Raw genomic sequence first — 13,924 nt, forward strand, 5'->3', positions numbered from 1 at the left:
CATTAATGGAGTTTTTTGCATCTATATTTTCTGCATCAATAAGCTTTCAAATCATTATAACTTTCTTGCCCATCCCACTCCAATATAGTATGTGATAATTTTTTTTTTTTAACTCCATCCCACAAGTTACCTGCTACATTTAAAAAGTAAAACTCCTTTATTTTTTGATAGACCTTATTTTGAGAGAGAAAAAAAATTAGTCAAAAATTTTCATCCCCTTCCTATAAAATCACAACTTTGTTAGTTAAGAATTATGGCATCTGTATTTTTTTTAAAAACAATATTACCACATTTTAAATGCTACCACTTTGGTATGGAAGCCCCTAAAATGAAAAAAAAAGTTCAACTTGAAGAACAAAACAGTCCCACCATTAAATCCAACACAAGTATAGAAATAATCATTTTTTTTTTAATTTAGGTAACATAAATCATAAAATTATAAATAAATAATTTTACATAAAAATGTGGAAAAAAATTATTTCATCATAAGTTACAGATAAAGCTTTTTTATGAAAATATAACACAAAAAAGCAATATGTTTGATAATATAGTATTTTTTTTTTTTGTAGACTTAAAAGTTACTACTGGTTTTCAGCAAGATGATAGTTGCTCATTATTCCACATTGTATCATTCCAATTCATATACTATTATAGCAACATTGGATTGGATGGAGATTTATTTATTGTAAATAATGATAAATGAATAAAATGAAATATAATTTAATAAACAATTAACTACACGTGTAATATTTTCAGATAAAATATATGTAATCTACTATTTGAGAGAAACACATCCTATTAAATAAAAAACATTCATTTTTTAATTAAATTAAGATATTTATTTGGATTAAAATTATCCTCTTCTTCGTCTTCAATTTTAACTTTTGATTTTGGCTTACGTTTTTCCAAACGAGTTTTCCTTTCTTCTTCTGATAATGTTGATAAATCTAATGGAAGCTGAAATTAATAAAAATTAAAAATATTCTTGATTTAAAACAGATTAAAATGACAAGCATACTTATTAAGACCAATAAAAGGTCTGAGTGATAATTTATAGTATTTTGCAGTTTGACTACCTTTTACTTCTACAGCTGTTTGATTATATATAAAAGTGAAATGAATCTGTTTAATAAGATACCAATTAATTAACTTTTTTCTACTGAAGTATTCTGTTAAGAAAATTTTGAGTATGTACAAGGGTGGTTAAAAAATATAAGGTGATTCAGAGAAATTTGTGTTGGTAGCCTGGGGTGAGACTCAGCAATGAATAACTTAAAAGGCCAGCTCACCCCATCTTTTGATATGATGCGCAAGATGCTTTTTATAAAAATAATGAGTGTGAGGGTTGCACAGTAAAGAATTTTACTGCCAGTTTAATTTAGGCACTACAATCTTATCCAGTCAGCACATGGATATGTAATTTTAAGGAGACAGATTCACCAATGAAAAAAAGAAACCTCCACGTTGTGTGTGGATCGTTCACATGCCAGATAATATACGGATGGTTCGAGCTGCTGCCATAAGAAGCTCATCATACTTTCAATTCATTGCCATACAGTGTCTTCAGTCATATTCTTCAAACCCAGCACTGGGTTGGTATAGTGGTGAACTTATCGTAAATCAGCTGATTTCAAAGTTGAGAGTTCTAAGGTTCAAATCCTAGTAAATTTTTATACTAGATCATGAATGCCGGTGTTCTTTGTTGGATGGTTTCAATTAACCACACATCTCGGGAATCATTGACCTGAGACTGTACAAGTCTATAGTTCATTTACAATCATCCTCTGAAGTAATATCTTACACGGAGGGCTAAACAGAAAAAAAGTGTTCAAAGAATACTGTATAGGATTTACTTTACCATCCATACAAGTTGCAGATTGTACGGGAACTGATACCAAATGTCAATAATGCACCATTAATTCAGTAAATATATGGTTGGTAAAGTTAAAAGAGGGCAGTGACTGACTTTGTTAATAGATCATTTCTACCTATAAGCTAATAAACAACATTTTTGTACAAGAGAATCCTACACCAGCACGAATATAGTTGCATCAGACTGATGTCTCCATATTGAAAAAATTTCAGAAATTTCTACAAATTATTGACAATGCTCAGTTTCAAACAAGATGGATCAACATCATACAAAATGGTACAGCAATTGTTTGACAACCATACAATTTTGAGAAATGGTGACAATCCATCATGGCTTCCCAGGTCTCTTGATTTGGCAGTGTGTGATTTCTTCTCATGGGGGCAACTTAAAAACAAAGTGTGTCTGCTGCGACAGAAGAACTAAAAGCCAAAAAAAAATAGCAATTTTTTAAATATTGTGTCAAACCATGCGGAGTTTCACTTTGGAGACTCAGAAATGGAGCTCACCTGCAAGATATGATCTTTAAAAAAAAAATTCTGTCGTGTTCATAAATGGCATGTCTTCTATTTAAATGTTAAAAATAAACTTATCTAATACAATTTTTTTCATTAGAATACTTAATTTTCAAAATTTGCCATCACCTGATCAATACAAAAAAGAGAAATTTTCAAGCTTGTTTTTAATGAGCAATAATATAGATGCGATTTATACAACAAACATTTTTCATTAGTGTTGATTGCTCTTTTTCTCCTCCCTGCCAATTGTAATCATTGTCTAAGTAGGATGAATATTGTAATATTGAAGAGTGAGTTACAGTTAAAATTTATTATAAATTAAGAGATAATTCCATCTTATATTTATATAGGGTGGGTCGTATTGATTGGATATATTTATATTTTGAATACTACGACCAGTAACAGTCGTGCAAGTTTTTCATGCAGGAGTTGCTGATGCATGTTTCTTTCATTGTGGCAGGGAATCCAAGTGATATGGATCGCCATTGAAATTTCATACGTCATGGAGGTGTTCTTCAGTAGTGGAAGTTCTATCATCACACCACAATGACATGTCAAACAACATTTTAAGAAATGGGTAGCACCATCCCAAAAGGTCATACAGGGTGCTGTTCATGACTAGCAAGACCACAAATTCAAGACAAAATTCTCAACTGTTACACAAAACAACATTACACAGTGCCAAGGTTACTATGTGGTGTGCAATGAGTCGTGCCTGTGTGATAGATCCCTATTTTTTCAGAATGAACATAATGACACCATCACTGTTTCCATTAAGCGGTACAACACAATCTTACAAACATTTTTCATTCCCGAAATGAGACGGATTAATCTAAGGGACATGTGGATGAAGCAGGACAATTCCACCAGTCATACTGCAGTAATGTCTACGACAACACTTCCTGGGACGCCTCATTTCTGGATTTAGTGTTATCCATCGGCCATCCGGATCCCCCAATCTAACTCCACTGGACCATTTCCTGTGAGGGCTATCTAAAGGAAAAGGTGTGCACCATAAAGCCACTACCATCAATGAAATGAAAGACAGCATCCAAAGGGAGATAGCAGCCATTCCTGCTCAAACTATGCTGAACATGATTTTTAGGGTCAAAGAATGTTCTTGTCAAGGTGATTCTAAGGGATGTAATCTTCAAACAATGAACACAGTGCAAAACTCCCATCCTTTGGCAATAAGTTCCACACAGTTGGTAATAAACATTGTGTTCAACATGCTCCATAAATGCATTTTAAATGTGTCCCATCAATATGGCCCACCCTTTATAAGATTTACAATGTAATTTGGAAATGATTGGAAGAATATTGTTCATCAATCACTTTTTCCAATAGATCGGTCTAGAGGATTCTATTTGATAATGCAGTATGCGAGAGAGATACAATGAAAGGCACAGGCAAGCAATTTAAAGAATAACAAGAGTTCCTTAGACATAATTCGGGCAGGGGGAGTGCATTGATAATGAAGCGAATGAACATGACCAAAGATAACATTACTACATTTGAAGTTCGAGGGTCATCCAGAAAGTAAAAACTGCTTGTTTTTATAAAAAAAATATATTTTAACTTTAATATATGCATCATGATCTACATCTTTCAAGGGATTTTTCCATATAATCACCTTGTAAATTTAAGTATTTATCAAACTGTGGCACTAGTTTTTAGCATGCTGTCATCAAAGAAGTCTGCCGCCAGTCCATTAAGCCACTCTTGAACAGCTGCCGTGCATCATTGTCACTTTCATAGTGGTTCCCACCAAGAAACTCCTTAAATTTTGTAAATAGGTGGAAATCACTTAGAACAAGATCTAGACTGCAGTGGATGATTAAAAACATTCCATCGAAAACCTTTGAGAATTTCACAAGTTTTTTTTTGTGGCAGGAGGATGTGCACTGTCATGAAGCAAACACACTCCATAAGTCCAAAAATCCACTGTCACCACATACAGCACGAATCTGACAATAAATTTTCATAGGAAGAACACTTTGCGCGTTCAAAATCATGTCCTACAAGATACGTAAGTCAGTAGATTTTCAATTGTTTTATTCATTATAAACACACGCAAAATCACCCTGTGTCACAGTACAGCTAACAAATTTCATACAGTACCTGCAGAATAACAGGCCAGCTCCGCTTGATCCATTTTTGTGAATGAAGATGCATGTGATGCGCAAACAGTTCTTACTTTCTGGATGACCATAGTAGAATAACACAAGTTAAGAGATCCTTTTTTTAAAAATAAGTTTGATTTTTTAATAGACATGTATTAAAAATACATACATTATGGAACCAGTAAAAATTAATTTAGAGAAAAACAAAACAAAGTTTAGAAAAAAGAATTAAACAGGATTGAAGAAATATATTACAAAAATAATTATACTCCAAAAAAAAAGGCTTTTTGAATATAAATTTTATTTAAATTCTTATAATTTAAAAAACCCTTTCAATGTTACTTAAAAATCTTAATCTAGATTGCCATTTCAATCTGTAAACTATAGAAAAAAAATATGTAAAAGGTAAACAAGATAGAGTAGAAGCAACAGAATTATAAACAATATTAATTTGCACATAATTAGTACTTTTGAAACACTATAAAATTAGTACTTTGTGGGAGGATTTAAAAAAATAAAAATAAAATACAAACAGTTATAATTCTCTAAATAAAAGGTATAAATTTAGTTTTAAAATTGCACCTGTTTAAACCTACAATTTGACTGGATTAAGTAGTATTGGCACCACAACATTTTGATAAACAAAATGACCATCTAGGTTCAAATTTAAGTAACATTTTTTTGGAGTATTATTTTTTTTTCAAATTCATTTTCATTTAGCATAGCTTTTTATGTGTATTAAATAAAGAGAGATAATGATAAATCCTTGATGAATAAGCTATTTGTAAGGTACATGAGTCAAATGGTGGGAGTAAATCAAATTATAACAAACAAGTCAAGATTGAATAACATGCTATTTTCGACAACTGTAACACTTAAGAATATTGGTCGGTTCACAGTGTAATAGGGTAAACCTAAAGCCCCATAACATGGAAATTGTAATATCATTACCTGTATAATGGCCCGTGGCTCATAATAACGAATTTCTACAGAAGAACCATCAGGTAAAATTACTTTAGTTGGATAATGACGAAGGAATTGCCTTCTATGGATTTTAGTAATAACTGCAGAAGCACTACTAAGATTTCTGAGTTGAACAGTTTTCTGGATGCTATGTTGATACAATCTGTAAAAATAAACTGAATTTAGTGTAAAAAAAATTAATATGTACTAGATAACAGATATATTTAATACATAAAGTTACCTACCTGAAAAAAAGATTATCTATTTATTTTTACATGTTGATGCTGATGGATAATTAATTTAGTAACATGTGAAAAATTCCAAGCCTGATAAGGACTTGAAGCTGGGCTCTCCAGATAAAAGCTGCTACCATTTTACTGAAGATGGATATGAAAAGAATTTGACTATACAATTAAGAAAATTTACTAATGTGCTCAATGGAACCTATTGTGTAACCAATAAAATTTTAAGATTTATAGGCTACTTCAGGAGTGGACATCCAGACAAAATTAGGAGTTCCAAACTCCTAGATAGAACCAAGACAATTAATAAATGGCGAGCTGGTAAAGGAAAAGGCTGAACAATCCAAAAATGAGATTCTCTGACTGGGGTAGATATTACTGCAGTTTACTGTCGGAACATAACAACAGTACCCAGCTACACTGGTAAAAAAATTAATATAAAACTTTTTTTAATGATAATATGAAACGAGAAATAAACAAACAATTCAGATGGTATTATAATTAAACACTACATAAATCACATGAGGAGTAATTTGTTAATCTGCAGATAATGAAAAGAACTGCTCCAACATTTTTCCAGAAGGATAAAAAACCTTTGTGGATAAACCTTTAATCAGAGTAGCTTTACTAAGTGTACAATTACAAACAATAAAGAAATGGTTATAGTATACATTATCATAAGAATGATTATTTTATGATATAATTGTCATGTGCAATGCAAAAATAAATAAAACTGGTACATGATACCAAGTTGTGAAAGTAATATTTATATTAATGGTATACTGTATATTATATTAACGCTAAACATTCGAGTACACATTTATGTCGACAGAAAATAGTATACAATGTAAACAGGTTAATTAAATCGGTTTTATTTAAAACATTAACAGGGAAATATGATTATTTTGAATGAAATTTCTTTTAATTTAATTTTAAATAAATTGTTATGAAAACCTTTTAAATTGATAAGTAATTTATTAAAAGTAGGTAATGGAACATAATAAAGTCCTTTTTTGAACGTTAAGTATTATATTGTGTAACTTAAAAATAGTTTTGTTGTCTGGTTTGATATAAAGGAATATTATTAATTTTAAACAATAAATGTTACTTTTTTCAAACATTGCACATTTGGAAATAAATAACAAATGCATGAAAATATTAGAATCTTTTATTAAGTAAAAAAAAAAAAAATCGGTCAACACATCATATTCAATGGCACTATAGGAATATTTGACAGCTTATTTTCATACCCAGATTTTCTAAAATAATCTCAAGATGTAACTGGGAGGATAGATAGTGAAATTTTTGCATTTACTGCTTTTATTTTTCATCAGTATTTATTACTTTAAGGAGATATTTGATTCATCAGAATATTTTTAATGAAATCTTATTAAAAAGAAATTCAAAAAATTAAATTTTAGAGGGTCATTTACTATTTCTCACCAATAAAAACTACAAATTTCTCTAAAATTCTAACATTTAAAATTATTTTTTTAATAATTTTATTAAAAAATAAATATGTATTTAGAGGAAAATACAGAACATAAAGGAGAAAATTAAAACAGTAAAAAATTAATTTTATAAACATAATTTGCAAATAAGATACAATTTGCTAAAATAAATAAAATGGCTGAAAAGCAACTGAAAGAACTTTAATTTAAATTTTAAAAAGAGCCTGTATTAAATAAATTCATTACGATGATTATACATGAAAAAAAAATTTTTGTATAATTCTTTTGGCCATCTTTTAATAATACAAATATAATGGTATATAACTTTTATACTATTTTTTTTTATAATTCTATTGAAATATTCTCATTTCTTAATTTCTAATAATATTTTAAGTGATATTGTATTTTTAATGAATGTTTATTATTAACAGGAATCTGACAAATTCCACATAAATTATTGTAATGATATTTCTCATACATAAAAATTGATACAATTATGTAACATTAAACAGTTACTAAAACTAGATGAAATAATCGCACCTTCAATATAATTACTGAATTACGCCTGAAAATGAAAAAGAGAGTTAAGTGGCTTTTTCAAAATGGGCAGCATAAATTGCATTATAATAATTATAAATTTAGTTTACGAGCAAGATTTCAAAATGTTAAACATAAACTTAGTATAATAACATAATTTTCTACTACATAGATTAGTTCAACATATATACAATATCAAATCCTCCGTTTTTCAAAAGAAATTTGGATTACAGTTTGAAAAGTTTCAATTTTATATTGATCCAGAATATGTTTGTTAAGTTAGTTAATATCCCTGACATCATGCCTAAAATGAATCAGTATACTTTTCTGTACAACTTAATTCTAAGAAAATGTGTAACTGTAACTCACAAAATTTGTAGATTCCTCAGTTTTAAAATTCTGACAAAAATACGTACAACTAAATTTACTTTTTTAAATTCATTTAACTTAACACTGAAGAAAAACAAAACAAAAAAGCAATTTCCTATTGAACAGCTAACTATTAAAATAAGTACGAGGATCAAAAACCTTAACCTAAACGTCAATAAGGTTTTTTTTTAAATAACATTAATTATCTTAATATAATTATACCTCGTACCTTAAAATGTTGGAACTCATTGTATAAATTCGATAATTAGTTATTGATAACGAAATATGATTATTTAATCAATCATTACCATATATCTCGGAAACTCTTAGGTTAGGATAACAACAGAACCCAGAAAAAAAAATACTACATAGTTCAGTAGTGATTCGTATTTTTAAACTGAAGAAACGATGCAGATAAGACTTTGAAATCAGCTGATTTCGAATTCGGGAGTTTGAAGTTTCACTCTCTTTTATACGGATTTGAATACTAGATCGTAGATTACGGTGTTCTTTGGTGGTTGGGTTTCAATTAACCACACAAAAGTAATATCTAGTGGTGATTCCGAATGCGAAAAAGAAATAAAGTCTCCTAAGAAATTGTGATTCCTACGCCCATTATAATAATCAAAATCTGAACATAAGTTTAATGATGTCACTTTAATTTTATAATGTATTTTAATTTTTTTATTTAAAAAATTGGTTATATGTAACAAATTTAAATAATTTAGAAACTTTATATGTTATTACAGCAATTAGTTGTATTTCACTCATTTTAACTAAAAAGTGAAAAAATTACACATTCGTAAACAAATGTGAATGCTATGAATTAAAAAAAGAAGAGACCCACCATTTGCTTGGGTAGACTAAGGGAAACTAAGGTAAAACCTTGACTAAAGCACCATCACAAAATTCACAGTTATAACATGAAAAATAGGTGAAATTAAAATTCATATCAATAATTTATAATATAAAGACATGATATAAGACAAGATATGAATATAAAGACGTTAATCTTAACGTACATAAAATAGTTGACAATTCAAAAGGAATTAATGAAAATTACACTAGTCAACAAAAATAAAGTTTTTCATGTATTTGGAATTGTACTTGGTAATTTTATCTACGAATGGTTGACGAATTCAAAATTTATCATAATTTGTGTAATACATCATATTTTTAGATACATTTGATTTAGACATACAATTTATTTACCAATAAATGCATAATCATTGTGAAATCAATATTCTAAAAAAATTATTATTTATGTGTATTCATTAAAATTTGTTTAAATCATTTAAATTTTTATTTATTCAGATACAGATAAATTGAAATACATCCAATACAATTTTAAAATAACATTTTTTGAAATTTTAAATTATTGGAATTGTCTTACCTTTCATTTTTTAAATACTGACAAACGTTTTTTCTTGTACGATGTTTGATCAGTTTCTCTAAATAAAATCCAATAATAGTCGCCAATCTTCTTTGGTACCAGTGCTCCATGGTCAGAATATCCTGATACAAACACTCTGACAGAGCCAAATTTTCAAGAAAAATCTACGTGGGAGTGAAGGAAATGAATTTTAAAGTACAAATTAAAGTAATCAATTAAAAACAAAAAAAAAAAAGTTTTCTTATTTTTTTTCTGTTGCTTATAACCACCAAAAACATCTTTTACGGACTTCCATGCAGCTAGTTACATTCGTTAAGTTTATCATCAAAAGTTAAGTCCTTAAGTAGTTTCTTGATTTGCGGACCAATAAATATACTCTCCTCAAGGAGGGTATATACCATCACTCTGTTTAGAAAAACTTATTTTTAAAATTAAAGATTTAAGATTAAATTCTGGTCGATTCTTGTCTAGTGCCTTTAAAAAATGTTTCATAACCAAGTTTTATGTGAAGTGGCAGAAGTATGATTTTACCACTCTCAATTAATGATAAATGCTTTACATTTTTTTCACCAGCCACAAAGTTCTGCTGCAGTGGCCAGTTGTGTACTTGATAATGGCTTTTCGTTTCACAACTATTCCAAAGACAAAGAAAACAACAATATTTTGTAAACCCACCTTTTCTTTTTCCTCTTTAGCCTCTGGTAATTACCTTTCAGATAATACTTCAGAGGATGAATGAGGATGCTATTGTATGAGTGTAAATGAAGTGTAGTCTTGTACATTCTCAGTTCGACCATTCCTGAGATGTGTGGTTAATTGAAACCAAACCAACAAAGCACACCGGTATCCACGATCTAGTATTCAAATCCGTATAAAAATAACTGACTTTACTAGAACTTGAATGCTGGAACTCTCGACTTCCAAATCAGCTGGTTTGAGAAGACGCGTTCACCACTAGATCAACCTCGTGGGTTTTGTAAACGCATCTAGTAAACCAAGGAGTAATGCAACAACTTTCAGATCACTGCAAACTTGTCACATATGATCTTTGTATTTTATTGTTTCTAATACTGAAGTCAGTCGTAGTTTCATATGTTTCTTTCATGTTTACTGAATAAGCTAATGGAATGGATGGCTGTTTGTTACCATTATGCAATAAAACTATTTTCATGCTGACTTTAGAAGTATCAATAAAAAGACTATATTCTTCAGGAATACACTAAATTCCAAGCTCTTTCATTAGGCCATCGACATCAGCACAAATGCACAAAGAATTTTTCATAGTAAAATAAGTTGAAAGAGATTTATTTTGTGTTTTAAAGATAATAACTTTTGTTTTTCTGCTAAAAGATTCCACTGCTGCAGTCAAGACCCCAGAAGTTAGGCTTGCTGTGTTGATAACTTTAAATCACAAACTAAATCATTAAGTTCATGTTGTTGAATTAAATGAGAAGATTTCTCATTAGATACAGGAAGAAATTCTTCAACATTCTCTACATCATCTGCTTCATTTTCAGATTGTTCTTCTACCGATGTTGGATTAGGTGGTGGAAAAGGTACAAGTAACTCCTCTCCATGTGGTACCAGCTTTAGAGCTGAGGATATGTCTGCATATTTTATGAACCTTCTATTTTTGAATGAAAATCCAAATATATTTGTCATACAAAAGTAGCAGTCAACGAAATGATCCTTAGGTTCACACCAAACCATCGGTACAGCACTTCTCATTTCTCCTTCAACAATTCAGTTAGAGTAACTGAACATGATATGCAAATAACATGAGGTGCCCAGATTTTATCTTGATCCCTGAATACATAATTAAAATAAAACTTATATCAATTCATAGATGGTCATTCTTTGAGATTTAGGCATAAATTTAACACAGATATAGCAAAAATTGTCTGGATGATTTGAACATCCACAAACCTGTGCAAAAGCCATGTTATAGCAAATAAAAACAAGAAAAATTACTCTTGTTTTATAAAGAATTGATGAAAATATATCTAAACATTAATAACTATGTGAAACACAACACAGTACAGACAAGTGAAGATATACTGAATAAGATTTTAAGCTCTGTAGTAGGCAACAGATATTTGTATGATGTCATCATACAGACATGTCTACTTCTCATGATACATTATATATATATATATATTTTTTTTCTTTATGTTGCATATTGTTTAAAAGAAAAAATACATAAACTATTCTTAATTGTAACCAGTAGTTGATGAAAATGAGTTTATTATAAAAAAACTTTTACAAATTTACGATTTACGTAAAATCTTTATGTGGTAACAATTTCAATAGCATATTTGAAAAAAGCACCCAAGTAACAGTGAGGGAAAATGTTTAACATATAAGATACAAATTTTGTGTTGACTAGTGAATTATTACACCATATATTTATGTAAACTTAAACAGGATACAAAAAATCCAGGGTTATAAAAAAAAATTAATCGCATTTAAAAATCCATTGACAAAGTAATATTGTTTCTATAAAAGAAAATCTTTTAATCGCATGTTAAATAAATTGATAGGGACATAATAAGGCTCTTTCTCTTAGGAAATTAGGAATAAGGAAATTTCTCTCCTTAAGGTTGAAGAACAAGTGTCGTTCATGGCCACGCTAGTAATGTACAACACTGAATTGTTGTCTGTATGTTGTCGCGTGTAGTGTCTTTGATTACGTGCGAGTTATTAGTTATAAAATGAATAGGAACATTTATGTTGCCGCCGACTGTGAAATACGTGGTCATACGTTTTTTAAATCATCAAAACGTTAAGCCGTCTGAAATTCATAGGAAGTTGGTTACTGTGTACGGTGATAATGTAATGAATGAAAGAGTCGTCCTAAAATGGTGTGAAAGGTTTAGGGATAACAAAATTAATGTGCTTGATTAAGAACGTTCGGGGAGGTCCTCGATAATCACCGTTGTTGAAACGCGTCGATTTCTGATTTCATATCAGAGCTACGATTTCCGATCTGGCCCTTCTTTTTCCTAATGTTTCAAGAGCTGTTATCGGTCGCATTGTTCGTGACCATTTAGGCTGCAGAAAGGTTTGTGCACGTTGGTGCCGCACGTCTTAACGGAACGTCACAAAAAAAAATCCGAATGGGATTTACTTGGGAATTTTTGATGCGCTATACAGAAAAAGGCGATGAGTTCCTTAATTCAATTGTTAGCGGGGATGAAACTTGGAATCCGTATTACACCCCAGAGAGAAATCGGCAGTCAAGTGAAGGCGTTATCCTCAATCACCAACTATATCAACAATGGTCAAGCCACAGCCGTTTGGACGCAAACTGAGGGCCACAGCTTTTGTGATCGGTTTGGCACGCTGATGATTGATTTCATGCCACGTGGAACGACTGCAAATGCAGAAGCCTATTGTGAAACTCTACGTAAGTTACGGCGCGCCATTCAAAATCGGTGACGTGGGCGGCTGATCGACCGAGTCGTCCTGCTGCACGATGATACGTCCACAAGTTGCGAGTCCGATACGTGATTTACTGAAAACGTTTGGATGGAGAGTTACGATCACCCACCATTTAACCCGGACTTAGCTCCTATCTGATTGTCATTTGTATGAGAAATTTAAAGAATTATTGGGTGGTAAGCGATTCGCAAGTGACGATGAATTTAAAAATGCTGTTAATCAGTGGCTAAATGGACTGGGGGCAGAAGAATATGATGAGGGTATATTGAAGCTGGTGTATCGCTACGACAAATGTCTTAATACATGTGGTGATTATATAGAGAAGTACGATAAGATATGCAGTTTAAGAGAAAAAAAATATATATATTAAGTTTTCAGAATAAATTTTTTACAATGAACAGTCTTTACTTTAGAGTTAAATGAAAATGTTCTGTCGTTTGGTTTGATAATATTATTATTATTTTTTTTAATAATAAGCGACAATTTTTTCAAGAAAAAATGTACAATTTTTTCAAGAAAAAATGTACAATTTTTTCAAGAAAAAATTGTACATTTATAAATAAATATAAAATCACGAATAAGTTAAATTGTTTAATGTTCTAATTATCAATCTGTATGATTCATTTGACAGGATATTTTTGTATGTTAAAACTAGTGACATTTTAAGGAAGCTCCAAAAGATGAGGGGAATATACATACGAATAATAATTATTTAATGACAATAAGTTTAATATTTTATTAAAGTAATTCAAAGGAAAACAGTATTCTTTGACTATTGCAAACATAAATCAACTTGATCATCCCAAAAACACGTATCATAAAATTTTGCTAAGTCATAAATTTTACTTTAAGGATAGCAAAAATAATATTGTTATGATTATGGGAAAGTCTATCAACATGATTTGTCATGTTATGATATGTCTACTGAGAAGCACACTGTAGCTGACTGTTTAGGATTGGTTTACATTTTTTTCTGATGACCAATCCTGTGATGGAGTAGTTTTTTGACAGCAGCAC

The 13,924-nt window shown here is 30.2% G+C and overlaps 1 protein-coding gene across 1 annotated transcript; it reads right to left on the reverse strand.

Moving 5' to 3' along the window:
- Nucleotides 1-704: 704 nt before the first annotated feature.
- mRpL55 (mitochondrial ribosomal protein L55) lies at nucleotides 705-8,466 on the reverse strand. Its single transcript, XM_075380224.1, has 3 exons — nucleotides 8,303-8,466; nucleotides 5,463-5,637; nucleotides 705-957 (listed from the first exon to the last, which is right to left on the reverse strand). The coding sequence occupies exons 1-3, from the start codon at nucleotides 8,320-8,322 to the stop codon at nucleotides 814-816; spliced, it is 339 nt and encodes a 112-aa protein (XP_075236339.1). The 5' UTR covers nucleotides 8,323-8,466; the 3' UTR covers nucleotides 705-813.
- Between the last annotated feature and the right edge of the window lie 5,458 nt (nucleotides 8,467-13,924).

This window comes from Lycorma delicatula, chromosome 12 (genome assembly GCF_047948215.1).
Source record: "Lycorma delicatula isolate Av1 chromosome 12, ASM4794821v1, whole genome shotgun sequence".
NCBI lineage: Eukaryota > Metazoa > Arthropoda > Insecta > Hemiptera > Fulgoridae > Lycorma > Lycorma delicatula.

What these genes read in the sequence shown, in the direction of transcription:
- mRpL55 (XM_075380224.1), bottom strand. Translation starts at nt 8,322, where the DNA reads ATGAGTTCCAACATTTTAAG. An exon ending in ATGAGTTCCAACATTTTAAG is followed by an intron (nt 5,638 to 8,302) that starts GTACGAGGTATA and finishes TTATTTTTACAG; the next exon opens with ATTGTATCAACATAGCATCC. An exon ending in AGCCACGGGCCATTATACAG is followed by an intron (nt 958 to 5,462) that starts GTAATGATATTA and finishes TATTAATTTCAG; the next exon opens with CTTCCATTAGATTTATCAAC.